The 27,079-nt window shown below is 36.5% G+C and overlaps 1 protein-coding gene across 1 annotated transcript; it reads right to left on the minus strand.

The window, feature by feature from the left end:
* Positions 1–1,845: 1,845 nt before the first annotated feature.
* Positions 1,846–20,897, minus strand: LOC117342551. Its single transcript, XM_033904732.1, has 2 exons — positions 20,826–20,897; positions 1,846–2,586 (listed from the first exon to the last, which is right to left on the minus strand). The coding sequence occupies exons 1-2, from the start codon at positions 20,832–20,834 to the stop codon at positions 2,284–2,286; spliced, it is 312 nt and encodes a 103-aa protein (XP_033760623.1). The 5' UTR covers positions 20,835–20,897; the 3' UTR covers positions 1,846–2,283.
* Positions 20,898–27,079: the final 6,182 nt, after the last annotated feature.

The raw sequence follows: 27,079 nt of genomic DNA on the forward strand, positions 1-27,079 counted from the left end.
TCAGGAGTAGAAACTACCATTTTGGAGACTCTGGTATACTGCCTCAATACCCTAGGGTCACCATTTATACAATGAGGAACCTGACCAAAAAACGCAATATCCAATCGAAAGTTGGTACCTTCAAAAATACCATTTCCAATAGGGAGCGGGCACCAAGTCGGATGTACGTGGAAGACACAAGACACTTAACGGCTTCGGCAACGGTGACCTATGCAAATGCCTAATATCACCAGTTCAAGTTTCAGAAAATCCCGCAAAAAAGTGTTAATCCGAAAATATCGCCAAATTTTGTCCCCTCTGGCCAGACCAAATTGCTTGTAAACAAACCACGCATTGGAGGAACATTTATTACACATAATATCTCATTCCACGTATAATTCCTGTTCATGAATTCGATGACAAACAAATAAAACACCCGATGAATTGTTTTAATAAATCAAATTGACCGAACATAAGTTTACACACAAAACCAAACCGAAGGGTTAATTCATGTTCACGAATTACACAAACCTATGGAATATTACTGATAGTCACATGAAGTTCGACTCGCTAGAACATTCGTATTAAAATTCACAAGCACATTTAAGGAAAATTAAAAAATAATTATGCGTATTGAAGCTGGTACACGAGCTTTTTATCCAGAAGAAAGGAGACAAACGGACGACAGTTTTTTTAATTATCAGTACAGCTAACAGACATCTGTCTAGATATTTTACTTTTTTTAGCATAATTACTGATGAAAATGCCATAACTTTCACGATATTGACAGGGCTAGGGTCATTACACTTTATGCCACACGAAATGTTGCAAAACTTCCTGCGCAATTTCTTCTAAGCTAAGGCAATAAACCTGATACGGCGTCACTTTAGTTCAATTGTTTTCGACTGCGCTAATGTAATTTGGACGGATATCATGTTGGCCACATACTTCATATATAAATATCGGTACAAGAAACCTAATTAAATGTCATTTAATGAAGATGAAAGGTCGTGAATCTCTTTAATATAAAACAAAGTTGACGATACAAGATGAGCACAAAAAACCTTTCTGTGTTAAGTCTTTGAATGTGCTTCATATAATATCTTCAAGCAGTATACGGAAATATGGAAATATTTATTGTGGACAACCAGTGAAAGACAAAATAAACGTCAAACAACCAGGAAAATATAGATTAGTACTCTTACTAGCATTATTGCCACCAGAGCCAAAAGGCTTAGAGTGACGTATTGCAGTGGCCTTTGTCTGTTGTCGTCCGTTGTATCTTAACTTTTCCTTTCGAAGACAATAATATAGGACAATATCAACAGATTTGCATGAAACCATGTATGCAGCCTTATATCAACAAGGTCTCAGACGAGCTCGATAATCGGGCTAATTCAACTATAGATTTATGGCCCTTTGGAATTGTATTGCAATTTGATAATGTAAACACGATATATGAAGTAAATATGAACGTAGTTTGATAAAACTTCGTGCGCAGCTTGATACAAAGAAGATCGCGGACAATTTCAACAATAGAACTGGATGTTACAAAGTAATGGTCTTTGTAGATTTTGTTTTACCATTTGACTTGCTGACTTAATTTAATATGAATGGATTTTGATGAGATGGGTAATTTTATATCATTAAGAAAAGTGTTTTTGTTTTGCTGTTTAACAACCATTGGACCTTGTGAGCATATCCCCGCAAGAAAACGGCGGAATGTTTGTTTTTGTGTGTGTGCGATTGGTTTTGTTTGTTCTTTTGTTATTCTTTTTTTGCTTTTTGATTTAAAAAAAAAATGTTTTTAGTAAAACGTGATCAGGTATTGTTGGGTTCCTTTTAATGCACAACCAAAAAACAAGATCGTGTAATAGTTTTTTATTCTTTTGTACATGTTTAGTCTAAAAACTCTTTCAATATATAAAGTTCTTAGAAGCTCAGTTCATTACCAAAAACACTATCATTATCATAATTATTGAAATTTCAAGTTATTCTTAAGTGTTCATAATATCAATATACAGATGTTTGATTATATGAATTCAATAAACACTTTTGTTGTTCCAGGCATTTACAAATAGTTCGTGCGTTATAACCTTAAATGAATTGACGATTGTGTTGTTTCAGTTGTCAACAAAAGGCACGTGCTCTAACCTGAAACACATGCACAGTAAAATCATCCTTTCCCGTAATCTAAGTCACGTCACTAGTTTTAGTGAGCTACACCGGATATCAAACCAAATAAGTATTGTATCGGATTTCCAGGCTTAAGAGTGATTGTTTTGAGTGTCGATCAGGTCAGCTTCAAACCGGTGAGGGCGTGTTAATTCTACACCATACCTCACACTCCGTGAACTCTGCACGGCATTCCATTTCACATGGTAATAAAAGCAGTCTTTCTTGTACTTCCTTCCGACATCCAGACATACAGACATTCAGTTCTAACTTGCAGTCAACACAACATGATACAATACGAACATTACGGTTCAGTACATTATCGTCACTCACGTCGTCACACTGAGGCTTACTGCTGGCCAGAACATCCGAGTAGCACCACACACAGATGAGAAGCACGGCCAGAACGTGGTTCTTGTTCGTTCTTGAAGCCTAAAACACACATGTATAATATAATACAGATTAATAATATAGAAAAAATTGTTAATATTGAAAAAAGTATAGCCAGGATTTGTTTTATTTATAACGTTTTTCAAAGCATGTTATAATAAACAAAATAATGACATTGGTATAGAGTTTTATTTTCGCTAATGCACACTTCAGTGTGTAGTAGCCGTTTCATGAGGTTAGTCTTGTGCTCAAGTATCTAAGTTAAAATTAAATAAACCTATTCCTTAATAATATGTTTTTCAATAAGACATAATTAAGATAAATATATGTAAGCGCTCTCAGCCTTTTTGATGCAAAATTATATACCGAAAATTAATTCTGGATGAAATATCTTATAACAAATTGGTTCTGCAAACAGATATCAATGCAATTGTTTTTACTACATGACTATTGATGTAGTGATTTCATAATTGTTTAAATCTTCTTTTGTATTGTTCTTCAATGCTGATGTCAGATCATTAACATTCCTAACCAGCCCTTTACATTGGGCATAGAAGTGTGTCTGTCTTCCTCGTTCGATTCCAAGTGTTGATGAAATTGGAGATTACATGCTCTTTTTTTCTTAACAAAGTTTCGGCCTTTATTCGAACGTTTGCCTATGTGATGAAAATTATTGGTTCTCCTCCAGACCGAGGCATACCAAGGACTATAAGCATTCGTTTCTGATCTCTCGTTCAATTGATTATCAGCCATAGCTTCGATTTATATTTATTTTTTTTACAATTTGAAGTAGATATTTTAGTAAGATAACCAATGCCTGTATATGTTGATGGCATATCAAAGGTTTCCGATTACCTTTAATCACTGAGCTTGGAGTATTTATCAATGGCGTTTGGCGCTTTTGAGTTCTTACATTTCATAAACACGTACTCGAATTACCTTGGCTGCTGTGATGATGTGAGCTCTGTATAATTCATATTCATATTGAGAAATTATTATTTGTTTGAGTTGGCCAATATCCCAACGCTATACAATAAAAACTCTCACGAGGTCTTTGTATAACAGCGGTTCGACAATAGGAGGAAAAGTCTGTGCCTGCTTTATAGTCACTCATAAAACAATACAGTATCTTGATTCTTTGAGATAAATATTGACTACAGAATAATGATATTGTAAATATATAATCAGATATCGACCATCTTTGCCGTGGTTATTATACGTAATGCAATTAAAATATGCGTTAAATTTTTGAAGCATAATTATCATTTGAATTAGCCATTATTTATGCAGAATTGTCTGCTTGATGATCTATAACCTGTATCATCAAACGACATCCTCCATCAATGCAACGAATAAATTCTCTTCACTTTTTATTAATATCGATTGTATGACAAGCAAATTTCTCTTTTTGCACTTCAATTAAGTATGTTGCAATTATTTTATTAAAAGGTTCTCAAGTGTCAAATTTCGTGACGTGACAGTCAAAATTGACAACTAACGTCATAATTTTGTCATTTGGGATTTGAAACCTGTCGGAAATAATATATATGCTAGTTATTGAGCAAGTGATATAATAGGTGTGGTGGTGCTTATAGGAGTTGGATAGAGCAAAAGGAAATAACCCACAATAAACAGCTGTTTGGACATAGAGAACTCGTTAGTGATAGTAAGGGTCTTAAGTGAGGAAGAAACTCAAACGAGTCAAAATAATTGTCAAAAATTCTGGATGAGGAGATAGGATACCCTATATACACTAAAAATGTAGTTTTAGGTCATCTGAGCCAAAGTTTCGTAGGGATCTACTGACATCGCCATTTGTCCGTCGCGTCGATAACCTTTAATTGTGAAAACGATAACCGGAGTAAATATTCACAGAATTTGATTTGATTTTATATGTATTCTTGTATGAATCAGAACTCACTTGAATCAGACCGATTCTATGGTTACTTACATAATTAATGAACTTAATAATTGCATTACAATTAGGTCTTGTGAACACGATAACTAGAGTATATAGAGAGGGATTTCAATGAAATTTGGTATGCTGTGAGCTTGTATCAATAAGATCCTGAACAATATCCACACTGAGATCGATCAGTTTGTTAGTTATTAAATTATTTACGTCACATCAACAGTAAAATAGTAATAAGGACCAAATAATTGTCACTAAAAACGGAAATAAACCTGGTCCTGGTGCTTTAAGTAAGAATGCGTTACCTATATGGCCCATTCTAAAGTCGACCAAGGACAAACTCGTCACGATGACTGTCTCTATGGCAGACATTTCATCAATATTTGCTTTAATCGAGTTTAATTTGTTGTCTATACATTGACTCAATTATTTTTTTCCATCGTGATCGTAAAAATGTGCAGACTGATCTGATCGTAAGAGTTTACCAGTTTAATGAACTGTGATCACGATAAGGCTCATCATTAGCCTCTCGCTTTATTTGCTTAAAAACGCCAAACGAATGTTTATATTACTACCTTGTTACTAACTGAAGCCCTAGCATACCGCTCTTCTAGCGATCGCTATTTTTTTTTAGTTTGTCACTATTCGAATGGTTATAAACATGTTTAAACGACACACTATATTAACATCATTCAACACAAATTGCAAGTTAGATTTAGAAGGGCCTGCAAATAAATTACAACGCACCATACTTCGGTAAATAATGAATTATATAACCCAAAACTACCAATCTATCACAGGAAATCGAATATTCCTATACGCAGGATGTATTAAGTGATAATCTGTAAAGTTATCATATTCTACTTTGCTATGCAACGCCAGTTTTGATTGGTTTAAAACCGTGTATTATTTGAAAGTAATACACGCTCGTGAGTCCCGGCTGTTCCTTTTTTTCCCATCAAAATCGTGCATTTGTAAACAAACATGGCGGCGCCAAAACGTTTGATCGTCGGAGACCGTGTATTTTACAACGGAGAAATTGGCCAGATTGTTAATTTCTATCAACCCAGAGCAGACTTTGCTAAACATTATGTTGTAAGGTCAATTTCCACAGGCAACTTTTGGAGAGCATTTCTACATGAATTGCTGGCCGACATCCCCGAAAATTCTCGTAACGTTGCCGTCAAAACGTCAACGTTTTCAGCAGACGACGTCGCTTGGGATTGGCGTCAGATTTTGAATATTCATTAGCATGCGCGCCTTATCGTTTCCTGTGAAATGTAACAACCATGTGGTGACACGTTTCCAGGGTGTTTCTTTGCCGTTTTTCTATTAGGAAGAGGTAGATCTCAGAACTAAACAACCTACATGGTAGAATAGAAATAATCATCTTTGACTCGTGAATTGTTGCAGGATATAAAACTCGGACTCGGATATTTTGCTATTATAATTTATAACTCACGCCTGCGGCGTTATTAATATAAATGCACAATATTCTCGTCCTCGTTGTATATCCTGCAACAATAAACGAATTATCGTTAATTTATTTCTTAAATAATTTAAATTGTTTGTATGGATTCTTTCTGATAAATACTTGACTAAAGAATAATGCGATTGTAAATATGCTATCAGATAATCGAGTTTCTTTGTAGTGGTAATTATGCATGATGCAATTTAAATATACGTGATATTTTAAAAGATAATGATCATTTGAATTAGCCATCATTTATGCAGAATTATCTGCTGGATGTTCTACGCTCGTTTATCATCAGACGGCACCCCTCATTTATGCAACGAATACACTATCTTCACTTTTTATTGTGTCAAGATCAATTAATATCGCTGGAATGACAAGCAAGTTCTCTTTTTGCACATCAATGAAATCTTTTGCAGTTTTTTATTAAAAGATTTACTTCCACTAATTGAAATTTGAAGAATCAAATTTCCCTTTCATGACGTGACAGTCAATCCTGACAACTAACGTCATGATGTTGACATTTAGAAATAAAAACTTGTCGCAAATAATATATCTGTTAGCTATTTGCGATCCGGCAAGTGATATAATATGTGATGTGCTGCTTATAGGAGTTGGATAAAGCAAAAGAAAATAACCTCCAATATACAGCAGCTCAGACATAGAGAACTCCTCAGTGATGCTGAAGGTCTTAAGTCTTTATAGCTAGAGAGGAAGAACTTTGAACGAATCAAACAAAAGAATTGTAAAAAAAACCAACTGAATGAGGAGATTGGAAACCAAAACAATTAAATTAATTCTGTAACTTGAGATAACTTGAGACAACGTCTCATAATGGCCTATTAACATTGCCATTTGTCGGTCGCCGTCGTCAGGCCGTCCTTAAATGCCCTTAGCAGTTCATAGGACGTTAAACAAAATAAACTAACCCAAACAAATCGCCGTCGTCAACCTTTTCTTGGGAATACGATAGCTGGAGTAATGTTAATGGATTCTGATGAAAATGTCTATGTTTCCTTGATCTCTTGCTTTGGTTTGGTTTATTTTGAATAACGTCCTATCAACAGCTAAGGTCATTTAAGGACGGCCTCCCGTGCTTGCGACGTGCATGCGTGAGGTGAGTACGTATGTTTGTTTTGGGAGGCTGCGGTATGTTCGTGTTAAGTCTCTTTGTGATAGGCCGGAACTTTTGCCGATTTATAGTGCTACCTCACTGAAGCATACAGCCGACGACACCCAGCAGGACACCCCTAATGTCTCCCTTGACAATGCCTCACTTTTGGTCTTCAGTTGAGCGTTCGCCCCTGTGAGGAAGGCTTTTGGTTCTGTCCCCTGGCCGAGACATACCAGAGTCATTAAAAATAGGAGTGGGGCGACTGGTTCGCCTGTTGTCAGTATAATGTGACCGGGCGGGGTGTCCTGCTGGGCGTCAATTCACCGATATCATAAATTGAGAATGTGGAACGCCTCTCCTCAAAAAGTGACACCGAGTGTCCATAACCACAAGGTCAAAACAAAACTCTGGTCTGAGTGAATTTACATAATTTTTCGAATAAAATAACTAAAAAAAGATGTAAGTGCTTCATCCAATGTGTATATTAAGCATTGAACTGTCATAATATGATATCTATGGTCGATTAAAATGTCAACGAGCTCAATATGATGTTCACCTGCAAAACTGTTAATCGAACATAGTCATTATATTAATACAGTTCAAGGCATATATTAACATGTTATGCTTTTCTTTTTCAAGAGAATAGAGCCTGTTACAGCGTTTAGACTGGTAAACAAAATGGTGCATGGAAATAATAAGAATAAAATAGCATGCGACTTTTGCATCATATTTTATAATCAGTAAGATCATACTATTTATTGAACTATGAGATGATTTTTCCCGAATTGTCGCAAGGAAGAACTTTTGAGCATTGATTATTTCACTCACCGTTTAGCTACCATTTACATACAACCGCTTCGATTTTGGAATTGAAATGTAGCTTGAAACGTTTGGATTTCCAAAGGAACATGGCATAAACATATTCGTTCACTGCAAAGATGCCTGACGACAGTTTGCAAATTAAGCTTAATCATTACTGACGGCGTCGGAACTCCGGGGAACGTCACTATCGTATGGCTTTGCATATATGCTTGAGTTGTCTGATTTTATTCGATCACTCAGGCGTACGACAGTGATGTAGCCCTGTGATATTGTGCAGGACGACCAGAGGGAAGGTTTTTTTTGTGTGTCTGTTTCGATATATATGTGGCGGAACTAGAGCGGCCTGGTCATTGTATTTTCCCTTTTCTGTTACACATACATTTGTAGCGTTTCGCAGTTTCAGACATTGAATGACTTTTACTGTAAATTAAATCCTATATTTATACGCATGGAATGATGCTACGATTTATGTGTCGGTCTCGTAAACTGCAAATCTATTTAGTTAGTTTATATTGTTTCTTTGTCATCCAGATCAACATATATAGAATGTGTCTAATTCATCTACTTCGTCTATTCCATGTCCGTATGATTAAAATTAATATCGATTAAATTCATTGTTTTACTTTTTCATCTAGCCAGGTATGGCTGTCCTCATTGCATGTGATCATAAGAGGCGACATAAGGGAGGCCGTCCTTGAATGACCTTAGCTGTTAATAGGACGTTAAACCAATAAAACGAAACAAAACAAAACCAAACATAACTTAGCATCTATTTTCTCCCTAATGTTTACCGTGATGCTACCTCATTTTCGCCTAAGTTGGGCGTTCTCTCCGATGATGAAGGCCTTGGGTTTCGCCCGTTGTCAGTATAATGTGACAAGGTGGGGTGTGCTGCTTGGTGTCTTCGGCAGTATGCTTCAGTGAGGTAGCACTATAAATCGGCAAAAGTTCCAAGGAGACTTAACACGAACATACCGCAGCCTCCCAAAACACACATACGCTCTCGCCACATGCATGCATGTCGCACGCACGGGAGGCCGTCCTTTAATGAACTTAGCTGTTAATAGGACGTTAAACAAAATAAACATAACCAAACCAAACATGACCAAAGGGGAGTAACCCTTGATTTTATATATATCTCGGCTTTCAATTGCAACGCAACAGGCACGTACAGACAAACAATTCGTGAGCCAAGATAGTTTCCGTGTTTACCTTTTTTCCTGAATGGGGCTGATTTGAATTGTTTTGAAGAATTACAGATTGCGGCAGCCGGTCTATATTGTGTTATTAAATGCCTACAGCACTTCCGAATCATTCATCAAAAAGCAAAATTGTCTAGATCATTACGCTTGATTATACTGATAGAGAGGATGAAACATGTTTTCAATTAACAGCCATTCAGCGCTGATTCACTTAATAAGCAATACCTATATCCTCTAACTAGATTGCGAGTTTCAACATGTATATTGGAGTCAGAATACTGAAAATGACTAAAATGTTTATTAAATACTATTTTTACCGTATAATGAAACAAGAGGTCCAGAGGGTTTGGTTTTGTTTATTAAGTTTAACGTCCTATTAACATCTGAGGTCATTTAAGGACGGCCTCCCGTGCGTGCGACATGCATGTGTGTGGTGAGTGCGTATGTGTGTTTTGGGAGGCTGTGGTATGTTCGTGTAAAGTCTCCTTGTGATAGGCCGGAACTTTTGCCGATTTAAAGTACTACCTCACTGAAGCATACTGTCGAAGACACCCAGCAGCACACCCCACCCGGTCACATTATACTGACAACGGGCCAACCAGTCGTCCCCCTCCAAATATGCTGAGCGCTAAGCAGGAGTGGCAACTACCATTTTTAAAGACTCTGGTATATCTCGGCTAGGGGACAGAACCCAAAGCCTTCCTCACAGGGGCGAACGCTCAACTAAAGGCCAAAAGTGAGGCAGTGTCAAGGGAGACATTAGGAAGAAGAAAGTTGTTCAGAAAGAAGAGAAAAGATAAGATCCCAAATTTAGTCGCCTCTTACGATCATGCAATGGGGGCAGCAGGTACAATTCGTACGCCCTACCTGCAGGGCAGAGGTCCAGAGGGCCTGTATCGCTCACCTGGTTTATTTGATCAAACATCAAAACAATGTTTATGAATCATTTGCTAATAGCTTTATTTGTTGATGTTTAATTATGTTGTCAGACCCATTATTTATATAAATTTGAATCCCAGCCTCCTTGGGATGCTACCAAAGAATAATCAATGTCATACATTGCTTAGTTCCAGAATAGAAGTATAATATCAATATTGCCAAATGGACCCCTTTTGGCCCCGCCCCTTAGGTACTCAGGGGGTCAGCCCCACCATTTGTACGATTTTGAACCCCTATCCCATAAGGATGATACCAGTCAAATATGACAGATATTCATTGCTTACTTCCAGACAACTAATTCTTTATAGCAATTTAGCCAAATTTACCCCTTTTTGCCCTACCCCTCAGGCCCCCAGGGGGTTTTGTTTGGTTTGGTTTATGTTGTTTACGTCCTATTAACATCTAAGGTCATTTAAGGACGGCCTCCCGTGCGTGCGACATGCATGCGTGTGGTGAGTGCGTATGTGTGTTTACCAGGGGGTCAGTCCCTACATTTATACAATTTTGAATCCCCTCCCCATAACGATGCTGACAGACAAATATGATGATACCCATTACTTTAAGTTTCAAAAAAGAGGTTGTCTATATAGATTAAGCAAAATTGACCATTTTCGGTCCTGCACCTCAGGCCCCAGGGGGTCATCCCTCAATATTTGTACAATTTTGAATCCTTACCCCATAAGGATGCTACCAGTCAACTATGAGTGATATCCATTGCTTAGTTTCAGAGAAGAGGCATTCTGTATCAATTTAGCCAAATTGACCCCTTTTGGCTTCGCCCCTCAGGTCCCCAGGGGGTCAGCCCCACCACTTGTACAATTATGAATCACTACCCCTTAAGGATTCTTTCAGTCAAATATGAGCGATATCCATTGTTGAATTTCAGAGAAGTCGTTTCCATCAATTTTGCCAAATTGACCCCTTTTGGCCCCGCCCATCAGGCCCCCAGGGGGTCAGCCACGCCAGTTGTACAATTTTGAATCACTACCTAATAAGGATGCTACCAGGCAAATATGAGCGATATCCATTGTTGAGTTTCAGAGAAGAAGTTGTTTACATCAATTTAGCCAATTTAGCCAAATTCAAAATTGTATAAATGTTGGGACTGACCCCCTGGGGGACTGAGGGGCGGGCCCAAAAGGGGTCAGTCCCAACATTTATACAATTTTGAATCCCCACCCCACGTCTTTCTGACCAGGTGAGCTAATAATACAATGTACATGTTTATTTGCTGAATAATTGCAACGGCTTAAATGTTAAGAAATATTTGTCAGGAAATGATGTCATACTTCTGTTGTACTGGAGAATATAAAAGGTGTGTAGCAAATGTTCATATTCACTGTATTTTCCAAAATGACAGGTGTGGCGGACAGGTATAAATATTCAACAGGTTTCAATGTGTTTAAACCGAGTGTGCTGCCTGGCCTGCCGAGAAGTGCCCCAGGGAATAACACTCGTCATGTGAGCCTTAACTAGCCATATACAGTCAAACTGACCTGATCCAGTTACCGACCTTAATATAAAAATACCTGACTGATTATGGATTGTACTTAAGACAGGTTTACAATTTGAACACGCTTACGTATGAAATAATAAAACTGACAATATTCTGAATAATAAATATTAAACTACATCTTTATATCATACAGCTGCCCCATCCTTCTATAATTCGTTTCGATTGGTACACTTTTGTCCTCATAGCCTAAAACTGATATGCTGAATAATAAAGAGTAAGCTATAGCACAGCTGCCCCATCCTTCTATAATTCGTTTCGATTGGTACACTTTTGTACTCATTGCATCATTGACAAATTATAAAAAGATAATACGTGAAAATATTCTTAATTTATTTTTTATTAATTCTCATTTTATATCCACGTCCTTAACACAGTCACAAGTATTTTATTGTTGATATTAAATTTCCCAAGCATTTTACTAAACAATGTTTTACTTTTTTTATCACTAATACATTTTTTTTGTCAGTTCTCATAACCTTTACTGAAGGGAGGTTAAAGATACAAGAGATCCCCGAGAGATTTTGGCACCCACCATTGAATGATCTATATCAGTCAAATGAAAGACTGATCTTTTCTCTTCTTTCAAAACATTAAGTAAATTGATGTAGTACGATATAGCAGGAGTAACCTGTAATAGTCAAAATCGAAGATGGCTCCCTGTCGGTCATGTTGTTTTCAAATTAGTTCCAAAATAAAATATGCTCAACCAGGGACTAATGGGAACATTCGTATGAAATTTGAAAAATATCCCTTCAGTACATTCAGTACAGATATAGCGATAACAAACTTTAATTGTCAAAATCCAAGATGGTTTCCTGTCGTCCATGTTGTTTCCCGATTGGTCCAAACATGCAGCATGCATAACAAGGGACTAAGGGAAACAAACCTTCATATGAAATTTTAGAAAGAGTCCTTCAGTACTTTCTGAGAAATAGCGGTAACAACTTTAATTGTCAAAATCCAAGACTGTTTCCTGTCGTCCATGTTGTTTCCCGATTTGGTCCCAAAATGCAATGTGCATAACAAGGTACAGGGAAACCTTTAAATGAAATTTGAGGAAGATCCCTTCAGTACTTTTTGAGAAATACTGATGACAAGAATTATTTACGGAGGGACGGACGGACCACGCACGTAGGGCGATTTGAATAGCCCGCCTTATGATGATGGTGGGCTAATAACTCGTTGATGGTCAGGCCGCGCATTTATAGCACACTCGTCTTTTGTCGCATAGACCGAGGTTTAATTCCCTATTAGACTTGGATAAGTAAGGGGTCGCGTGCCCGACCACGTATGCTTTTTGTGGACACTTCGGTTCCCGCCAACAAAAAGGCCCCTCGCGTGCATTCGTCCGGGACAGCAACTTTGACAAGTATAATTTTGACAACCTGTTTCACAATTGTTGAGAATTAAATGCCATTTGTATAAAGTAACTAAACAAGATATCCTGGGGCCTGCATCGTTCACTTGGATATGTCAGTAATGATAGAAAATTACTCTCCTTTCATTTTTTAGTAATAAAATTAATGTTTCCCTACATTTTGAGCTACCTTTCCCAACAATTATTCAAAACAAACGTGGACCCTTACTGAACCACGTATCTCCATCCATAGGTAATCAAAATCAATCATTTATGTTTCGTTTTGTCAATTTTTTTACTCTCGTTTTCTGGCCCTCAGGACCTATGTAGAGTTGGTAGGGCCGTTAAAAATATAACTTACTATATTCCTCTCTCTGTTGCACGCACGGGAGGCCGTCCTTAAATTACCTTAGATGTTAATAGGACGTTGAACAAAATAAACCCAAACAAACCAAACCCCAGGGGAGCCACACAGGAATTGATTATTTATGCCACATTTGATGAATAATCTGCCAAACTTGATTTGATCTAAAAAAAAAAAATCTTTCGTTGTTCAGGACAAGCAGCGTTTTGAAGGATTCACTTATATTCCCTTCTTTGGATTGGTTTAGATTCGTTTGCTTTGTTTAACGTCCTGTCGACAGCTAATGTCATTTAAGGACGGCCTCTCGTGCGTGCAATTTGCATGCGTGTGATGGTTGCGTATGTGTGTTTTGGAAGGCTGCCGTGTGTTTGTGTGAAGCCCCCTTGTGATGGGCCGGAACCTTTGCCGATTTATAGTGCCAACTCTCTTAGTCATACTGCCGAAGACACCCAGTAGGACACCTCACCTGGTCACATTATACTGACAACTAACTCCTAATGTGTTGAGCGCATAGCAGGAGTAGAAACTATATCATTTTAAGACTGGTATGTCTCAGCAAGAGGACAGAACCCAAAGCCTTCCTCACTGTGGCGAACGCTCAACTCAATGCCAAAAGGGAGGCATTGTCAAAGGAGACATTAAGGGTTAGGATTGATCAGAAAGTACAATAAGTACAATTCTGACGCCCTACTTGCAGGGCAACACTTCTTTGGCCGTCGCCTCTTCGGCCCAAAGATAGCTACATATTCCGTTTATACAACTTTCGATCTCCTTTTGCTAAAAAAGAAAATACTTCCATAATTCGATAAATATCTAGTCAATGGTTTATATAACTCTCCGTTGTTTTACATCTTTTTATATAGTCTCAACAATTTCCTTGCTATTTTTGGCAGTCTTGCATACTTCAGGCAATGCATTTTAACTACATAAATTGTGACGCTGTCCCTCCCAGTAGAGGAAATAGAGGTAATGCCTTTAAATCGCTACTAGACATACAGTTATGAATGGATTTGAACCCAATTTGGTCGGAAACATCTTTGTGGAAAGGGGGACAGATTTTGCATTAATGCCGATTGTTTCCCCAATGGGACCGGAGAGGTGGGCCCAGTAAGTAGGGAAAATAGAGTTAATTTCCTTAAAGACCTTTTGATCTCCAAAATGTCTGCAAAATTAATCCAATGTGTATTTGGGTTTCAATTTGCGTAATCTCGAACTACTAATGGAAAGACCAATCGCGAAAGTAATCCCCGCGCGTTTAGTTTGCATATCTTACTCGCCAAATAGTAATCATTGAGGTTCATCCTTTGAATCTCTACTAGTCCTGAACGCCTAAATGGATTTTGATATAATTTATAATTAATAATAATAATATTGGGCAAATGAGATATATTGGATAAACTAATAATAATAATATTGGGCAAATGAGATATGTCGGATAAACTAAGTATGTGGCACTTTTTGAATTGGAGAAATATTATAATATATATCTATTATTCATTCGGATAATCATGCTATTATTTACAAAGAAAAATTTCCATAGATTTTCGAATGTGTGTTTTATCATAACTTTCCCAAAACGCGAACACTCGTTGGAAGCGATGAACATTGTTTTCTTTGAGTTTTTGCATAAGATGATTGAGTCCTGAACCAGTAATTTTACAAAATAAAATTCAAAAAATTATTTATGCTTTCCTGTGGAGCTTATTCATTTAAAATATCGAGCACATGAAAGAACAGTATTTTATTTCAATGATATCTTATATATAGAAGCTCGTTAAATATTCTGCCTTAACATTTTTTCCAAACAATAATTTGGTTTGAAAGCCCAAAAAGTTATTGAAAGTAGGCCACCATCATAATCATACATTTACCTCTCTGACTACGGACACACATAAATGTTGAGAAATGAGGCATTATCTGAAATCATCTAAGGACGAGTCACAAGGCCGTTGTATTGAGATTATTCTTGAAGTAACGTTGGAATGTCCTTCTGACTTGAAATGGTTGATAAAGGAGACCAGTAAAGCATTTTTTTTTATATCTTTCTCGTTTACGCCTAAATAAGGTTATGATTTGTTATATGATTGCTAGATAGATAAAGTGTGCACATTTTGAATACACCACCTTAAATTTTCATCATATTACATTCATAGTTTGTACGTAGGGAACATTGCACAATCGATCTAATTATTTTCTTCTTTATTCAGACACTTCAGATATTTAAACCATTTTAATAACTTATCAATTAAAGGATATTGTCCCCGTTCCCATGTACTTCTGCTTTGAACCCCTATATTATACTAAAACAAATTTATAATTATTTTAACAACCCTGCATTGATTATTTCTATTATAATGAATTTGCCATATCTACATCGGGTTTTTGTTTTCTTTATTATAATCATTTGTTTATATAAAACAAAGCCGGACATATTTTTTCAAGATACCCGAAATCAATTTGCATCTATTGTATAACAGTAAAGTAGCTGCTGTGGCCATACATCCATCGGTTTCCAGAAAGAATCTCAACCGGACATATTTTATCTGGATATTTCAATCAATATATGTTGCCTATGAGATAATTTAGAATCTTATTTCAATTTTTATTTACTCGAAACCGTAATCCTGCCATACTATATACTTAAAATATACAATGAATATGTATGTCAGAAAATGTATTTCATCCATTTACTAAATGACGTACTATATTAATGCTATGCATTCCGAACAGCACACCTTCGAATATGTTTGACATGATTTTCGAACACTAGTATTAATATACAAAAATAATCAAATGTGTTGGCATGTATAACAAGATTTGGGTAACCACCATCTAATTAAAATCTAGATAGTCATTTTCAATACGTTACATGATCAGTAGTGGAAAAGACCATCTATAATTTAATTAGATTGGAGTTACCATACATTTGCATTTTGATTTATTTCGTTTGCTTGAATGTTTCGTTTTACTCTCATGTTTTGACCCTGTTTACCTAATAGTCAGTAATAATTGATTAAAATATTTTATATATCTATAAATATATGCAGTGTTCTTATTTGTTATCTAATTATAGCATATATATTTGTATATATATATATTTAATATACCTCATCCATAGTCATATATTCAATCAAAAATATATTTTGGTCGCCATGCATGACTTAGCTTCGCAAATAAATTGTTGACAAAATGAAACTGATGATTGATGGTTGTGGCCATTGTGGTGTATTACACCGTGACTATAAAGAGCATTACAAGTCCACTCTAACAAGCATACAGGTAAACTTTAATATGATCGTGTGGTTGTTAATTGTATTTGAATTTGAAATTGGCACGTTAAATAGTCAAACGAGTAACTTACCTACTTACAAACCGGATAACTAAACATGCAATTGCAATAAACACACGATACATAATTTATAGTTAATGAGAAGCATTGATAATGGTGTATGAAATATGCTAATTGAGCATGTCAATTAGCAAGCCTACAATTACTTCGTTATCTGTATCTGTATTAAGTGAATTGGTGACACGCATTATGCTATATATAATCCAAACATGTCTCTGTACAGGGTTTAAAGTCAATGCAATAATCAGTGTCATATGTGGAAGGATTCAAGGAAATACCAACAACCAGGGTCAACAACCACTCATATGAGGATGGGTGTCAAGCAAAGACCAAACTATATTTGTCAACCCAAAGATCTTCATTTTGTCATAAGTTATCAAAAATGGAACAGTTTTACTGCGTAATCAGTCGAAAATCCTACCTGCAATGTCGCAATTTACATATGACTGAGAAAATGACTATCTTTTACCCACTAGAGGTCACCGTTCTAGTAACGATGACTACATTAGAGTTCCTGTATCAAAACAAATAGTGTGTATTTATCCACGCGCAATTTGACAAATTCATTGGAATCATTTATGACCGCTTAGAATAAGATTCAGATTTTCCTGTTAACAACATTATATTTCACCAGGAAATAACTTACTGTAAACGTGGAAATTCACTCTAAATACGCGGCGTCCTTTTGATCACAATAAATTCCCACATCCCACATTAAATTATAATGTAGTCTACACGACAGACTGATTTGATTGCAATCTCCTACACGTCACACATCAGTGCACTTCACCGGTCATGGACTGATAAAAAAGTGACAGAATTGTAGTCACTTAAACGTCACACTAAAAAGGTGACAGAACAGTCACTTAAACGCCACACAAAAGGGCGACAGAACAGTCAATAAAAGGTCACACATCGATCGAATACCAATCCAATACTAGCCTAAATTAACGAAAGTTTAATGATAATCAACTTAGTGAGGATTGATTGCATGTGGTGAGTGTGTATGTGTTTTGGGAGGCTGCGGTATATTCGTGTAAAGTCTCCTTGTGATAGTCCAGAACTCTTGCCGATTTATAGTCCTGCCTCGTTGAAGCATACTGCCGAAGACACTGAGCAGGACATCCCACCAGGTCACATTATACTGACAACGGGCAATCCAGTCGTGCCACTCCCAACAACTATCATTTGTAAAGACTCTGGTATGTCTGGGGACAGAACAGAGGGAAAATTTCATAATACGCCCCACAAAAATGTTTATGTCACCCACCTCTATTACATTTATATGCAAGTGTTTGATGGCAAAACATTATCACCAGTAACCTCCTTTGTTTTGGTAAGCAAATTATATAAATATTAATAAAACTAAACTTTTGTTAAAATAAAAGCGGTAGTATAGGGAAGGTTAGAGAAAATTATACACAATGAGATTGTTTCGGAAGAGTTTTCCTGTCAAGAATTATCAACGAAAGGGTTTAGATTATTTAGATTATCAGCAAAAGAGCGTGTCTCCGAAAAAATATTTCGAATGGAGAAAATAAATATTATCATGTTTAGTTTGTTATTCTGTCAGGTCCCGTGTACTAGTTGTTGGTGTTGCCCTGCAAGTAGGGTGCAAACAATTGTACCTGCTGCCCCCATTGCATGATCGTAACAGGTGACTAAATTTGGGATCTTATCTTGTCTCTTCTTTTCCTCACTTTTCGCCCCTGTCAGGAAGGCGGTTCTGTCCCATGGCCGAGACATCCACGAGTCTTTAAAAATGGTAGTCGTACTCCTGCTTAGCGCTCAGCATATTAGGAGTGAGACGACTGGTTCGCCTGTTGTCAGTATAAAATGATCAGGTGGGGTGTGCTGCTCGGTATCCTCAGCAGTATGCTTCAGTGAGGTAGCACTAAAAATTGGCAAAAGTTCTGGACTATCACAACGAGACTTAACACGAACATACCGCAGCCTCCCAAAACACATACGCACTCACCCCACGCATGCATATCGCACGCACGGGAGGCCGTCCTTAAATGACCTTAGCCAAATGGTTGTAAGTGTGTGGTCTCATCATCTACTTTGTTTTCCAGCTATTCAATTACTTATATAAGTGTGAATGACTAAAAACACTCGACACTACCTTTAGAGTATTTTATATATCGCTGAATCTTATTTTTACAAGCCTTTTTTTCTATACACAGTTTAATATTTTATATCGTTTGTGTGAAGTGTAGGAATTACATTCCTTGTCTTTACCCACGCAAAAAATCAGGACTGATCTGTCATTTTAAACAGACTACATCATGGTTTATCATCGTAGGGACAAAAACAATTAAAAATTAACGATGTGTAATCGTTATTTTTATTTGTTTTAGGAGACTGTTAGTGCAAACATTAGATGATGACAATGAAAACCTAATAAAAGTGATGAAATCTCAATTATCATCATTCTTGAATACTACACAGGTATTATAAAAATAAAACAGGAAAGGAAATTATTACACAGGTAATATTAAAATGAAACAAAGTAGGAAACGAAAAACTACTAATATCAATGAAAATGCCCATTACCGTTAGTAAAACTCGTTATATTTAACTTTCCCAGTCAGAACCGTGTAAATATTAAGTCCGACATGGCCGAGACTTATAAGTTTACTATGTTTGGATCAGCATACGCTACTACGTTTTGATTACTATAGGAGAATAAATTTCCCTGTTGACGTTGACACATGATTACATTTACAACAATTTCGACATGAGATCCTACATTTCCTGACAAGTTAATCTCATTATGTACTTCATTGTCTCTCAAGCGTCGAGCGTTCTACCTTATCTACATGACTCCGTATCGTAATGGGCATTTATGCAACGCGACACTTTATATTTCAGCTTACGCCTAGACGGTCATAATTTCTTGAAATCTTAAATAAATGCACGCATTAGAATAATGACAATTTACTCTTCGTGATATTTATATCAGTCAGTATGCTTAATGCGCAATTCAATTAATATTTTTGTTGATAATTCAATTTCATGCTAAATAAGAAATTTAATTGACAGTAATAAATGTTGGACAAGTGGTCCGTTATAGCATGCTTCAAATCTTGAAAATGTATTAAAGTATCGTGTACCTGGTACTCCAATCCTTTATTATACATCATTTTTATTTTCCTGGCTTCACTTTCTAGATTTTTACAGCCACATTTTCGGTCCCTAATATCAGTGAAATCTAGAAATACAAAACATCTGCATGATGCAATTTCTCAGTAATGATTCGACATTTGTTTTGTTTTTATATTAAGTGTGGTATTTTGTTTGTTCAATACTTTTGACCTTAGCTGTTAATAGGTCGTTAAACCAATAAAACCAAACCAAATCTTCATCTTTCATATTATTATATGATGTCCCCTAATTAGATATACAAGTTGAAAAGGTATTCTCACAAATAACGAAAGACGCAACTATATTTTAGTTTCAAGTTCAAATTCCTTACTTTTGGGAAATTCCTTAACATGAAACATTTCCATGGAAGAGCATTTCAAAATTTCAGATATTTTTCCTGAAGTCCAATGATGTTTTTCCTAATATTTCCTGAAAAGTTTTAGGTCCGGAAATTTCCATAGGCGACATTGATTTAACAATAGCCTGGTGATCATGTTGTTTTTCGTTATTATTTTCAAATGTGATTTCAATACATGATATTAATAAGTCAAAATAGAAAACTAAGAAATGTAAATACGAAATATTTATAAGTGAAATTAAAATATTCCCTTCAATGACATTCGACATATTTGATATATGGAAATCATCATTACACGCGCGAAAACAAATGTGCTTAATGACACAATTAATAAATCGATTTATCATCACTTTAATACATAAAACCTATTCTTTATAATAAAAGCATGGTATTTTATCTAATATTACGTCCGGACATTTCTTTCTAATGATCAATGTGTGTATTTTATTTTATTTCATTTTAAGTATGCAACTTTACGTCGAAATACATGTAATGTATAACTTCAATATTTGTTGTTTAATTTTACATGGAATCAATATCCTTCAAATGGCACCGTAACGTAATGAGGTAAACATATTCCATATGCGACAATTCAGCGGTAGTATGTTGTACTCATCTGAATAACAATATATCCGGTAACATGAAATTATCTGTCTAGACCTGAAATAAAACCTATTATTTATGTAATAATCCGTAAAATATGTGAATGAGTGGATCGGAGACTTACCATGTTCATCTGTGAGTGGTCGGTGTGCTAATGTCGGGGTTTCTATTTTTGTGCATATATATTCACTCAAACGGACGCATATGAAATATGTATTGTATATTAACTAACAATGATTCATTACTTGCGCGTAATCTTACAAGACATGCGTCAAACTTTTCAGATATAATTATATATATATATCAACAATCATATTTTTGTGTTGGCTCCATGCTGTGACATTGACTGAATCGTTATATTAATTAGATGATGAAAGGTTAATCGGTGACCTAGATATGGATATATATATGCAATAGGAACATTAGTCTTTTCAATTAGATAACAAAGATCACAAGAAAATAACACTGCAATATAACAAAATCACTTACGAAATGTAATCACTTAAAACCGATAATGGAATAAATATTGTTTTATCTGTCGCATAATTGTTTGTACAAGTACCATCAGGTATACAGGTATGTGAGTTATTATCATCAAGACATTGTACATATATCATCAGCTAAGACGCCTATGTGGGTCAAACGGGGCCATATCTTTCAGTGAAAATTAATATATATGTACCTTAAAAAAGTACTTTGTCCCGAATCATATTTGAACCAACAGATAATTGATATTCGACTTTATAAAATGATTGTCAATGTTACAATAATGATTACAGAAATCAGTGTGTTTCTTTTACTTGGTGACAACACAATACTGTTCATAATATGGAAGGATCAAAAATGAATACAAGAGGCATAGGGGGCCTGAATTGCATACATGGATAATAGGGAATAGTGGATTTTTTTCGGATTTTGATGTAAATCTCATATAAGGCTTGTTTCGGGAAGTGGCGTATAGATGATATTGAATGGTTTCCTGTTGAATATCGCGTTATATGTGAAGTATATCTTATTTTCAACGGAAAACCATTCAATTATCAATTCATTAAGTTCTTACAGATGATTTGGATTGGTTTGGTTTGATTGTTTTAACGTCCTATTAACAGCTAAGGTCATTTATTACAGATGAAAAACAGCATATTAATCGGAGTCGAAAGAGCGCGGAACTCGGTGGCCTAATCGTTGACGTTATGACTAATCTAATTAAAATGTAGATGCTGATTCTCACAGCGCTACATGAACGTAGTGAGAATAACATCTAGATTTTAATTAGATTGACGTTACGTTTGACAACAAGACGGTGCCATTTTAAATCGGCTGCTCACTTCATTTTCAGCTCTTACCTGGTAGTTTTTACATGCATAACTGCTGACAAATTTATGTTGCATAAAGTAGCATCAAAATAATTTCAAAATTGTGCTGGACTTCTGTTAGATCTGAACTGAAAAATCGGCGTAATAGATCAAGTTTTTTGGCATAATATTTGACAAAAGACTAACGTTCTTCCTCATATTAGATAGCATGAGGCTAATTGCCTCTAAGCACTAAATGTTATGAAAGTAGTGTCCCACAATGACTGCGATGCTGAAAGGAAAGTGTTGCTAAGACTCTACAGGGCCCTAATCAGATCAAAATTCGACTACGGTGCCATCATCTAGCGACCTGCCAGAAAATCGTATTTGGCAATACTGTACATCAACAATGTCTGAGACAACATAACTATCGCTGTATAATCGTCGTAAACTCATTGCAATACGCACTACAATTAAAATTAAAATCGTCAAATCCTGGACATCGACTTGTATTCAATCCAAATTATACAGATAAGTATAAAACTAAAACGAAATTATGCCGGCGTTTAGTTGACGTGTTTCTGTCCTTTTAGCAAAGGCCAGCATAAGCGTTGAAATAATCGAATCTTTTGGAAAGAAATAAAAATCAATCGACATTTATTGATTTTCAATCAGTCTACATTCATGGTTCTAACCATTTTTTTTTTTTTTTTTTTTGTTAGTCCTCGCTATCTACCTAACACTTTAACATATTAAGCTAACGACATACCGAAAGAAAGTATCTCCATGTAATAATCATGACTTTAATTGCATGAAGTATGCAAATGCGTAAAAGAATTGCGAAATCAAAAATTAGGAAATCTTCGTGTGATTATACGACATAAAATATACACGAAATCATAAAACGATCCTTTGTTATAAGTTTCACTTTGCCAATGACAAATGACATGAAAAGTGACGTTGCACTTGACTGGCTAAAGATTTATGTAATGAAAACCCTCATCTATGTAATTAAAACCTATTTCTACCAATACAGGTGGTTGTTATTCACTCCCGTGGCATGATCTGATCGTTACAACTGTTAAATAGCAAACACGTGGAATAAACTAAAACGTGTTTTGATTGGTAGAAACGGTGACCTTTGGCCGCGTTATTTTAATCACGTGGATCAATGCGTTTTGATTGGTCAACACTTGATGGCTGCTACACGAAGTCGCGGAAATGATGACACACAAAGTATTTCCCACTTTCTGTGATAATTCATTTTTGACATAGATTTCTATCAAATTGCGTTTCCAAATAATAAATTGTAATAAAGTGTAATTCCTACACACATTTCCGAAATTAAACCTTTTTTTTATTCAAAACCTTTATCTTTTTCGGTTTATTTAATAAAAGCTTTTATATTTTACCTATCTGATAACAGTCTTTATCTATGATGATTTATTTGATAACGTACTTTATATATCGTGATTTATATCCGTAAATCCAAAAAAAAAGAAATCTGGATAAATCAATCATACGTAGTGACACAGCTCATCTTCGTTAGCAATTACCAATAGGTTGATTGACTATGCTAATAATTACAACTAGAACACTCGCAGCAGGTCAGCAAGGTCCCCGTTATGTGGCAATAAATCGCCCATAATCATCAAAAATGCATATGCCCATATAGCTGAAGTTGATATTTGAACTACAAAAATAACCGCAAAAAAGCAAAAGATACATCTCAAACATGTCAACATTTGGCACCCACTTTATTAGCTCACCTGCCCGAAGGGCCTTCATTCAAAGGCACATGGGTCAAATAGGCTACAATCTTCAAACAACTTCTTCTCAATAACCATGAGGCCCAGGGACTTGATATTGGGCCTGTAGCATGCTGGGGTGAAGGGCTACAAAGTTTGTTCAAATAAATGACCTTGACCTTCATTCAAGGTCACATGGGTCAAATAGGCTACAATCTTCAAACAACTTCTTCTCAATAACCAAGAGGCCCAGGGACTTGATATTGGGCCTGTAGCATGCTGCGGTGAAGGGCTACAAAGTTTGTTCAATTAAATGATCTTGGCCTTCATTCAAGGTCACATGGGTCAAATAGGCTATAATCTTCAAACGATTTCTTCTCAATAACCAAGAGACCCAGTGACTTGATATTGGGCCTGTAGCATGCTAGGGTGAAGGGCTACAAAGTTTGTTCAAATAAATGACCTTGACCTTCATTCAAGGTCACATGGGTCAAATAGGCTATAATCTTCAAACAACTTCTTCTCAATAACCAAAAGCCCCAGGGACTTGATATTGGGCCTATAACATGCTGGGGTGAAGGGCTACATAGTTTGTTCAAATAAATGACCTTGACCTTCATTCAAGATCACATGGGTCAAATCGGCTATAATCTTCAAACGACTTCTTCTCAATAACCAAGAGGCCCAGAGACTTGATATTGGGCCTGTGGCATGCTGGGGTGAAGGGCTACAAAGTTTGTTCAAATAAATGACCTTGACCTACATTCAAGGTCACAAGGGTGAAATCGGCTTAAATCTGTAAACAATAATTTTGCGATAGCCAAGAGCCTCCAAGACCTGATATTAGGCCAATAGAATGCTGGAATGAAGGACTAGAAAATTTTTAATATGAATAAAACTAGCTTACAATGATATTTGAATAAAGAGGTAATCAACATAGTATCTTTAGAAATGACCTCAATCAACTTCAAAGTTGCTGTAGAGCCAGGTGAGCGATACAGGCCCATTGGGCCTCTTGTTTTATTTTATTTTTTCACAATTGGTAGAGGCATGAAAATGAACAATAACCACAAAAATGAAGGTCAACTTTTCTTCTGGTAGTCGTAGTGGACCTCCTTGCATAACACCAAGTTGAATGAAAGGGTTACCCTAATAAAATGGAACATCATTTTAACACATTTTAACAAGCTAAAGTAAATTTGAAAATAAATTATAACAGTTTACAGGGTATAGAATTAATATCATTCTGTTACCAAATATTAATAAGCGTTCGCCCCTGTGAGGGAGGCTTTGGCTTCTGTCCCCTGGCCGAGACATACCATTGTCTTTGAAAATGGTAGTCGCTGAAAATGGTAGTCGCTTCAGCATATTAGGAGTGGGACGACTGGTTCGCCCGTTGTCAGTATAAAATGAGCAGGTGGGGTGTCCTGCTGGGTGTCTTCGGCAGTATGCTTCAGTGAGGTAGCACTATGAATCAGTAAAGTTCCGGCCTACCACAAAGAGACTTAACACAAACATACCGCAACCTCCTAAAACACACGAACTCACCACACGCATGCATTTCGCACGCACGAGAGCCGTCCTTAAGTGACCCAAGCTGTTGATAGGACGTTAAACAAATAAAACCAAACAAAAATCTAATGTCTCCCTTGACAATGCCTCACTCCTGGCCTTTAGTTGAACGTTCGCCGCTGTGAGGAAGGCTTTGGGTTTTTTCCCCTAGCCGTGACATACAGTCTTTAAAAATGGTAGTTGTTACTCCTGCTTAGCGCTCAGCATATTTGGAGTGGGACGACTGGTTCGCCCGTTGTATGTATAATGTGACCGGGTTGGGTGTCCTGCTCAGTGTCTTTGGCAGTATATTTCAGTAAGGTAGCACTATAAATCGGTAAAAGTTCCGGCCTATCACAAGGAGACTTAACACGACCGTACCGCAGACTCGCAAAACACACTTACGCACTCACCACACGCATGCATGTCGCACGCACGGGAGGCCGTCCTTGGATGACCTTGGCTGTTAATGGGACGTTAAACAAGATAAACCAAACCAATTGTTTCAACCAAAATCACAGCGGAACGTCGTGTTTAATAAAGCACAGCATTAAATATGACACATGGATTGTAACATTCAATGACGTCAGCATATTAAGTCACGGACTTGTTATTTAACCGTCGATAGTAAGGGATAGCATGTCTTTAATAACAATAGACGTATTATAACCCCATTATACGACGCATGTCATTGGTATCAATTTAAAAACGATGGGGGTCTTTTTACATCTTATTAAAACTGTTCTTGCGTAATTTGATTAGCAATGCACATTCTGAAATTTGAATTAATGATGGGCTTGTCTTAATTTCTCCCTGTAAAAACTATTCATTTTTATTATTGTCACTAGGAAAGTGAAATCCATTCCCTTCAAACTCGACTTAATTACGACTATGATACTTAATTGAGATAATTACCTTTTTTTATAAACGTATCACCTTGACATACACAGTTTATTGACGGGAATCGTTATTATATGTTGATTAAGGATCTTATTTAACATCTGCTTCGAATGAGCGCTTGTTACGGTTGCTTTTACCGTTGTGACTTCTTTGTATACGACATGCCATTGACGTCAGCAATTGTTTCATTTTATACGTGTCAATGTATCAATGTCTTCAGTGTTTTCGTGATCTGCTTGATGGCACTGGTAGTGGTAAAAATAAACCTGTTGTATTCACTAAAACATTTGGGATCTTTCTTTTTTGAACTTTTCATTTGTTCCTCATTATGTAAAAATCGCCTATGGTCTTGCTGTTCAGCCTAAGCGAGATAAGTTATGGGTTTGTGCAAAGAACGCGACAGACAAATCTATAACATCGATGCTGACTGTTCGGGGTGTGCTGCTGGATGTCTTCGGCAGAATGCTCCAGTGAGGTAGCACTATAAATCGGCAAAAGTCCCGGCCTACCACAAGGAGACTTCACACAAACATACCGCAGCCTCCCAAAACACACATACGCACTCGCCACACGCATACATGTCTCACGCACGGGAGGCTGTCCTTAAATGACCTTAGCTGTTAATTGGACGTTGGCATTGGCTATGAATAGATCACCACAGCTATATTATAATATACTCCCTCTAGCCACGGTGCTCTAGTCATGGCTGCTTAAGATCCTCTCTCTAGTCATGGCTGCGATCAACACTACAATATTTCCTGATTGAATACTCCGATGTTAAACAGACTCAATAGAGACTTTTTTAGGCCACGATCTAATGATGGTTGGTTAATGAAGTCCACTTGCGCCCGTGGTACGTCCTATATCCGTCCGTAGGCTATCTT

The sequence above is a fragment of the Pecten maximus genome, chromosome 14 (genome assembly GCF_902652985.1).
Source record: "Pecten maximus chromosome 14, xPecMax1.1, whole genome shotgun sequence".
Taxonomy (NCBI): Eukaryota; Metazoa; Mollusca; class Bivalvia; order Pectinida; family Pectinidae; genus Pecten; species Pecten maximus.